This window comes from Nomascus leucogenys, chromosome 3 (assembly GCF_006542625.1).
Source record: "Nomascus leucogenys isolate Asia chromosome 3, Asia_NLE_v1, whole genome shotgun sequence".
Taxonomy (NCBI): domain Eukaryota; kingdom Metazoa; phylum Chordata; class Mammalia; order Primates; family Hylobatidae; genus Nomascus; species Nomascus leucogenys.
Genome location: NC_044383.1, coordinates 32619927 through 32628456, shown reverse-complemented (window position 1 = coordinate 32628456; position 8530 = coordinate 32619927). Strand labels below are relative to the sequence as shown.

Here is an 8530-nt window from a genome sequence, read left to right as displayed (position 1 = left end):
GGCTGGGGGAAATGACCCGGGAGGGTCCCGTGCGGCTGCATAAAATTGGCAGCCTTAGAACTAGTGGGAAGGCGGGTGCGCGAAGTCGAGGGGCGGAGAGAGGGGGCGGAGGAGCTGCTTTCTGAATCCAAGTCCGTGGGCTCTCTCAGAAGTCCTGAGGCCGGAGCAGAGGTGGCTGGCGGGCCCGGCTGACTGCGCCCCTGCTTTCTTTCCATAACCTTTTCTTTCGGACTCGAATCACGGTTGCTGCGAAGGGCCTAGTTCCGGACACTAGGTGAGCACTCTGTGCCCCAGGCCATAAGCGAGGGGGCATCAGCTCCCCCAGTTCCTACCCCCCATTAACAGCTTCTTACTTCTGGAGCCGCCCATTCTCTTTTGGCAAGGATGCTCAGGGACCAGGGATCGAAGTCGGATGGTGCACGGAAGTGGTGCTGGTGGTGGGTGTGCGTGCGCCTGAGCCTTATCACCCTTTCCTCACCTCTCTTCACTCCCAGCCCCCCCAAGAACAGCCCAACTGATTGCTAACTGCCATAACTGGATAATCCTTAGAGGGTCACTAGGCCTGTGTGTTGGGGGAGGCTACTTGGTAACGGGGGAGGGGGCGATGCTAGTGTCGTGCTTTGGTACAAGAAGCAGTGAGGTTGGTTTTTCGGCACAGGCCCTGTTTCCGACCTCCTGACCTGGCTTCCCTTCCTGGCAGGGTGCCACGAACGCGCTGATGCCCCGAGTGCGCGCAGGGCTTCCCGCTAACCATGCCACCGCCGCCCGCAGCTGCCTTGTCGCTGCCTGTGCTCCTGCTACTGCTGGTGGTGCTGACGCCGCCCCCGACCGGCGCAAGGCCATCCCCAGGCCCAGATTACCTGCGGCGCGGCTGGCTGCGGCTGCTAGCGGAGGGCGAGGGCTGCGCTCCCTGCCGGCCAGAAGAGTGCGCCGCGCCGCGGGGCTGCCTGGCGGGCTGGGTGCGCGACGCGTGCGGCTGCTGCTGGGAATGCGCCAACCTCGAGGGCCAGCTCTGCGACCTGGACCCCAGTGCTCTCTTCTACGGGCACTGCGGCGAGCAGCTTGAGTGCCGGCTGGACACAGGCGGCGACCTGAGCCGCGGAGAGGTGCCGGAACCTCTGTGTGCCTGTCGCTCTCAGAGCCCGCTCTGCGGGTCCGACGGTCACACCTACGCCCAGATCTGCCGCCTGCAGGAGGCGGCCCGCGCTCGGCCCTATGCCAACCTCACTGTGGCACACCCGGGGCCCTGCGAATCGGGTACGCACGGCCCGGGGCCCCCACCCCAGCATTTAGGTTTCCTAGAGGCACTGCTCCCCGACCCCTGACGGCATTGGTCTCTGGCCAGCAGAGCAAAAAATATAAGGCCATAGAGGCCTCGAGTCCAGTATAAAACCCTGCTCTCGCTACTGGTCCATAGAAGCTGCCACCTTAAGGTGGGGGTGGGGAGTGGAGTGGAGTGGGGGTCCCGGGCTTCCTCAGCAAGCTGCATGCGCTGAACCACGTGAAAGCTCCAGAGCTGGCTGGCAGGGAGAGACAGGTCCTCTGAGGGCGCAGACACAGCCTGTGGGTTTGCTCAGAGACCCCCCGACTTTTCCCAGACCAGTGGAGTCCAGGCAGCAAGACGGGTTCATGTGAGATGCAATCACGTTTCATTTGGGCAGATTCTTAGAGCAGTCTGTTCACCCAGTCTCCCCACCTCTCTCCTTTCTCCTGCGTTTAGGGATTAGTGAAGAGGAGCGGGAAGCTAAGCTAGTTCTCTATCCCTGGGAACTGGGGGCCATTCAGGCCTCTAGCTTTCCTTGGTAGCTTTAGTAACTTTCACTTCCTGAGCCCCGGCTCTGCGTCTGGCTCGGCTGGGGCAGCCAGAAAACAAACACCCCGCGGGAGTCCCAACAATTTCCTCCACTCCTGCAGGCTTCCTGCCTGTCGCACAAGTCCAGCTTCAGGTTCTCCGCCTTGCCGCGGGATTCCCCCAGGGGGTGCTGCGGAGGGAACGGCTGCTTTTCCGCCTTTGGGAACTGGGCCTGTTTAGAAAAGGGGAAGGGGGATCTGGAAGGTTTTGGTTACAAGCACTGCAGGAAAGGCTGAGGAGGGTGGAATGAGGACAGGGGAGCAGTTAGGGACAGAGTGGCTGCCAAGCTACAATGTAGGTGTGTGTGCTTGTTTGTGCATTGGGTCTGCATGAGGTTCTATGTGCACATGTGCATGTATACCTATCTCCACGTCTGCGTGGTACCCTTGTGTGTACCAGCATCCACATCTGTGTGTACCTGTGTGTGTCATGGTGTGTTTATGGATGTGTATTTACCTCCACATATCTTTTGTTCTGCCACGAGCATGTCCACAAAAATCTGTGTATCATGTCTTTGCCAGACTGGATGCCTTTGCTGGGCCATGCTATTCTCAGACCTCCCACCTTCACCCCCAGGGCCCCAGATCGTGTCACATCCATATGACACTTGGAATGTGACAGGGCAGGATGTGATCTTTGGCTGTGAGGTGTTTGCCTACCCCATGGCCTCCATCGAGTGGAGGAAGGATGGCTTGGACATCCAGCTGCCAGGGGATGACCCCCACATCTCTGTGCAGGTAGACTGGTGGGAGAGGCTTCCCTCAGGCAGCCCAGGGCCCTCCAGAAGGACCCTGCTGATTCCTTGCCTGGCTCCAGTTTAGGGGTGGACCCCAGAGGTTTGAGGTGACCGGCTGGCTGCAGATCCAGGCTGTGCGTCCCAGCGATGAGGGCACCTACCGCTGCCTTGCCCGCAATGCCCTGGGTCAAGTGGAGGCCCCTGCTAGCTTGACAGTGCTCACACCTGGTAAGGGGATTCCTGAGCTCTGGGGGTTGGGGGGATGGTGCTGGATTCCAGCTGTGAATGTGTAAGAAACAGTCCATGTGTCTGAATACACAAGCATAGCCTTCCGCAGACTGGGCTATGTGGGCACTGACAGTCCTTCTCTCCTGTTCTCCTTTGCCCACATGTGTTTGCAGACCAGCTGAACTCTACAGGCATCCCCCAGCTGCGATCACTAAACCTGGTTCCTGAGGAGGAGGCTGAGAGTGAAGAGAGTGACGATTACTACTAGGTCCAGAGCTCTGGCCCCTGGGGGTGGGTGAGCGGCTATAGTGTTCATCCCTGCTCTTGAAAAGACCTGGAAAGGGGAGCAGGGTCCCTTCATGGACTGCTTTCATGCTGTCAGTAGGGATGATCATGGGAGGCCTATTTGACTCCAAGATAGCAGTGTGGTAGGGGAGAGACAAAAGCTGGAGCAGGGTAGGGAGAGAGGCTGAGACCAGGACTAGTGGGGTACAAAGGGACCCATGCAGGAGATGCCCTGGCCAGTAGGACCTCCAACAGGTTGTTTCCCAGGCTGGGGTGGGGGCCAGAGCAGACACAGAGGTGCAGGCACCAGGATTCTCCACTTCTTCCAGCCCTGCTCGGCCACACTTCTAACTGCCCTTCCTCCCAGGCCCTGGTTCTTGCCATTTCCTGGTCTCCAGCGTTTATCTAGCTTGTTTGCCCTTTCCCCAAACTCATCTTGCAGAACTTTTCCCTCTCTCCTAAGCCCCAGTTGCACCTACTAACTGCAGTCCCCTTTGCTGTCTGCCATCTTTTGTATAAGAGAGAGCACAGCGGAGCATGACTTAGTTCAGTGCAGAGAGATGGGTGAGGCCAGCTCCAGATCTTTTACCACTCTGTATTGCACAAAGCCTAGCACAGGGCTAGGCACCAATAAAGATTTCTAATGATGTACAGACAGATGCACAGACAGTTTATGCAGATGTGCACATGAAAACTGAATATCCCCAGGCCTCCCACACTAACAGAACTCTGGCTTCCAGAAGCTGCAGGGCCTGCTCTCTAAGCACATGCCTGCCAGATGTACAGAGAGAAGGTTTGAACTTGGGCCTATCCTGCCTTTGAGGGAGGGAGGCTGGAGCCATCTGGCTGGAGGGAAGTTATCTTCCCAGTCTGCCCTCCATTGGGGCTGGTATACATTACCTGCTTCTGTGCTCATCTTATTCCAAACCCTTCCCCATGCCAGAATGGGGAACAGGGCTATGTGGGTAGGCCCCCAAAATGAAAGCATAAACTGGATAGAGGAGGGTAGAAGTTTGGTCACCTGTGTGGTCCATACCCTTCCCCAGCTCCCATAGAAATCTACCCATTTCCTGCAGAAGCCAGAGCCATGGTAAGCCTGTTTCCTATCTGCCCCAATTGTGACCTGTCCTCTCTGGCTTGGGGTCCCCAAATCTCTTTCCTCATTCTCCTTACCTAGCCCGCCCAGGGACACTGGTGAGACTCAATGTTTATTTAATGATTGAAGGAGAGAATGAAAGCATAAGTCAGCGAGGCCGAGAGGCTGTGTGTGGATGGCGACAGCCTCCTACACGCCAGGGCTCCACCCGGATCCTGGCGCCACTGCGGGAGGGCCTGCCCTTGGCTCAGCGTCAGAGTTTGTCCTCTGGGGCCCAACGCAGGGAGCCTGGCCACATGGGAGGGGCGTGGTCCGGAACTCCAACCCCAGGTCCTGCTTGGCCGCCCCTCCCGCGGCTACGCCCTACTCCATCTACTGCTGCCTTGCCCCGGGTCCTTAAGCCAGCGATAGTTTTTATTGCCGAACCCAGGCTGGAGCTGGGCGGCCCCAGGAGCCGCGCACAACAGCCCAAGCGGGTTGGATACCGGGAGCCGATTCCAGGGCGCCCACGGAAGCAGAATCAGAGGGGTAGGCGGGGGTGGGGCGTGCTCTTCGGCGCTGTGGCCAAAATCCGCTCGGCGCTGAAAGAGGGTACGTGGGTGTGAGTCCCAGCATCAGCCAGGGAATCCGCTCCTAGCTTGTTCTTCACCCAGCAGGGCTCCAAGGCGCCCTCTGCGGGCCCATAGCTCCTACCGCGTCCACCTGCAGAGCAGAGGCTCCTCACCAAAAGCCCCACCCCACCGGAGAGGGTCACGCAGGTCCCGGGGAATCCGTACTCCTTGATCGCGTTAGCCGACTTTGCAGCCTTCTAGCAGCCTCAGTTTTCCCCTCCGCCGCCTTGCTGGTTCAAGCCCCACAGCCTGGAATGGGAGAACTGTTGTCCACCGCCCCCTCCCTCCCCGCACCCCGCCTCTGCTGCAGCGGACCCGCTTTAATAATGTCGCTGGAAAGTGACACGCGATTTATTATTAAAGTAATGCGGGCGCGGGGACGGGAGAGGTTTAATAAACGTGCTGAGATGCCGAGGATTATTCACCGCAAATAAATGAGTGCGCGGGCGGCGTTTTAATAAATAATTTCCCGCTGCTCCCGGGGGAAGGCAGGGGAGGGAGAGGGAGGAGGAGGGAGAGGCTCAGCCGCTGCCAGAACTCCCGGTTTCGCCTCCCCACGGGCTTTCAAGCCATCCCCGCGTTTTGTGTCCTAGGTTGCTCACACCCGGGATGTGAGGTTCCAGAAGCGCCGACCCAGAGTTGCCAGGCCTGAAGGCAGGAGAGGCTCAGTCGCACCCTACATCCCCCACCTCCAAGATTTTAAGTATAGTCCGCTTGAAATCCCTGGAATGCGCTTTCTTCTGGCTCCTACCCGGAGATCCGGAGTCCGGACAAACCGGGGCAAGAAGGGTCCGTCGGACCAGCTCCTCCCAAGCAGAGGCTTCCAGGCCTCCGCCGGGCTCTTCTCCCTGCTTTTAGCTGAGCCAGGCTGGGCGTGCCTCTCTCCTCCATCTAGAGCAGGTTGTGAAGAGGAAGCCAGAGGGGGCTGTCTGAAAATGACCTTGACCCCCTCCTCGGGCTGTCGTGAGGAGGAGGGCCGCTTCGACTGGTTGCTCGTCATCGCGAAGGCTCAAAAAAGAGTTGCGCAGCCGTGCTGGTATAACCGAGGGTGTCCTGGCGAAGCCCAGCCCCTGGCGCCCTGGTGACCGGGGGGTCGATGTGCGGACTGGGCAGAACTGGAGCCTGAAGCCGGAGAGCGTCCCTCAAAAAGAAGCCTGGAAGCCTGAGAGATGAACCCGACTCAGAGAGGGCCAAGACTGCAGACCTTGGGGACCGAGGACACACTCACCACGCTGGTGGGGGCTGGGGGGAGGACGCGGGCGGTGGCGTGCGGGGAAGCGCCTGGGGAACACCTGGCTCAGCAAATTTTGTGCCTTAGCGGAAGGAGGCGACATGTCTGGCAACTTCGAGTACAGGAAGTGGCGAAGGAGTGCCATCTGGTGATCATTCTGGTAGTGACACTCAGACCTGGGCCAGGGGCCTTGAGACAATTTACTTGACTGGAAAAATCTAAGTAAAAAAAGATGCTTCAATTTGTATTCATTTAATGTATATGAATGTGCACATGTATGTGTAGCATATATTAGTATGATATCTATATGTAAAATACAATATATAGTAGTTATGTGTGCATTGTATGTATGCATGTATACATCTAAATGCATATATATGTATGTGGATATATTATACATGTAGTTTTTTTGAGATGGAATCTCACTCTGTCGCCCAGGCTGGATTGCAGTTGTGCTATCTCAGCTCACTGCAGCTGGGTTCAAGCGATTCTCCTGCCTCAGCTTCCCAAGTAGCTGGGATTACAGGCCTGCACCACCATGCCCAGCTAATTTTTTGTATTTTTAGTAGAGATGAGGTTTTACCATTTTGGCCAGGCTGATCTCGAACTCCTGATCTCCAGTGATCTGCCCTCCTCAGTCTCCCAAAGTGCTGGGATTACAGGCATGAGCCACAACACCTGGCCTATATATAGGTTTTGTATGTATGTATGTGTGTGCAAAAGTCCTCAACGCTGGGGAAAAAAAGAGGCCCTGAAGAAAGGGGAAAAAGGCAGTGAAGGGGCAGCAACCCTGGTAGTCCAGCAAGGGAGGGTGAGAAGGAAGGGGAGACGTATGAGTATTACCATAGACCAAGGGTTGGGGTGGCACCTGGAGACTCGTGGACTTGACTGCATCTGGATGTATTGTTATATGTATATGTATAGACATTTATTTTCAAGTATATTTTCCATTATGTATCATTCTTTCTTTTTCTTTTTTTTTTTTTAGAGACAGGATCTTGCTCTGTCACCCAGGCTGGACTACAGTAGCGCTTTCATAGCTCACTGCAGCCCCAAACTCCTGGGCTCAAGTGATCCTCCTGCCTCAGTCTCCTGAGTAGCTGGCATGAGCCATGATGCCTGGCTGTGTCATATTCTTTCTACAAATACTTGTCATGTACCAGCACTGGGCTACATCATGGGAAAAAAATTGCCTGTAACCCAAGCACTTGGGAGGCTGAGGTAGGAGGATTGCTTGAGCCCAGGAGTTCGAGACCAGCCTGAGTAACATAGTGAAGCCCCATCTCTACAAAAAAATTTTTTTTTATTTGTTGGGTGTGATGGCGCACACCTGTAATCCTAGCTACTCTGGTAGCTGAGGCGGGTGGATTGCCTGAGCCAGGAGTTCAAGGCTGCCAGTGAGCTATGATTGCACCACTCCAGCCTGGGTGACAGAGCCTTAAAAGAAAATTGTTCCTGCCCTCATGGAACTTGGATTCCAGTCTAAGATGTGTATGTATACTTACATTAGTTATGTATGTTTATATTTCCAGGATTATGTGCACACGCACATATAATACTGTCTAATATGTGTATATGTGAGTAGATAGGCTTAAATTCTGGTAGGCCTGGAGATTCCCTGGTTTTTTACTCGCAATCACTGGTCCTGTCACCTGGAGCTCTATTCTGAGCATGAAGGCAGCTGAGGGCAGAGGGAAAGAAGCTAGAGACATAGGCCTGTTGCCTCCTAGGATGCATTGTGGTTATTTCCTCAGCCTTCTGAATGACTGAATTCTTTCTAAACCGGGAACAGCTGTGTAAGTGCACACGTGGTAAGGAACTGTTGGTGCACATCAAGTCTTGCCTCTGCTCAGTGCTGGGGAAGGGTGGGAGCGGGGTCTGCCAGGCTGGGGTAAGAGGTTAGGTTCTCTGAGGGCAGTGATGAGGGCACTTAGAGACCAGGAGGGATCAGTTCTGGGAGGCAGTGAGCTCTGGGAGTCACTTGTGGATAATGAGGGGCAGTTTGAGGACACTTGGGGAGGGATGGGGTGGTGGGATAGAGAAGGGGGCAGAAGTGAGTAATGAGGTTGGGATTGGGGATGGAGCTGGGGTGGGGACAGGGCAGAGACAGAGGCTCTGGTGGCAGGGATACACCTGTCTGGGGGTGGAGCCTGGAAGCCATCTTGAGGAAGTCATCCCTCCCTCCCCACCCCCACCTCCCTTCCCCATGCTGGGCCCCAGTTTAGCCCTCTGTCTGCTGAAGCTGACTCCCAGATGTGCTGGGGGCAGAGGAGAGCTAAGGCTCCAGGGCCTGGCCTGGCTTAGGTGACTCACTTAAGTGGTGGGTGAGGTGGGGCAGGGCTCACAATACCAGCGTCCCATGAAGCCTTGTCCCAGCCACCTGGGTCATCTCCTACCTGACTGCCATTACCAGCTTCCAGTTTGGGCTCAGCCCAAGGGGTTCAAACAAGGGTGGGGCGTAGACTTAGAAAAGGTCATAGAATGTCCACCC

General features: G+C 56.1%; 1 protein-coding gene across 2 annotated transcripts; it reads left to right on the top strand.

Annotated features, from left to right (window-relative positions):
* On the top strand, positions 1-6280 carry KAZALD1 (Kazal type serine peptidase inhibitor domain 1). 2 transcript variants are annotated; one of them, XM_030808217.1, is made up of 6 exons: positions 148-274; positions 701-1257; positions 2374-2589; positions 2669-2816; positions 2990-3107; positions 5402-6280. In XM_030808217.1, exons 2-5 carry the CDS (start codon positions 1216-1218, stop codon positions 3082-3084), a joined length of 501 nt encoding a protein of 166 aa, XP_030664077.1. In that variant the 5' UTR covers positions 148-274; positions 701-1215; the 3' UTR covers positions 3085-3107; positions 5402-6280. The 2 variants fall into 2 exon arrangements, with proteins under 2 accessions (XP_030664074.1, XP_030664077.1); XM_030808214.1 differs by lacking the exon at positions 5402-6280 and having other exon boundaries at positions 1-274; positions 2429-2589; positions 2990-3756.
* The last annotated feature ends 2250 nt before the right edge of the window (positions 6281-8530 follow it).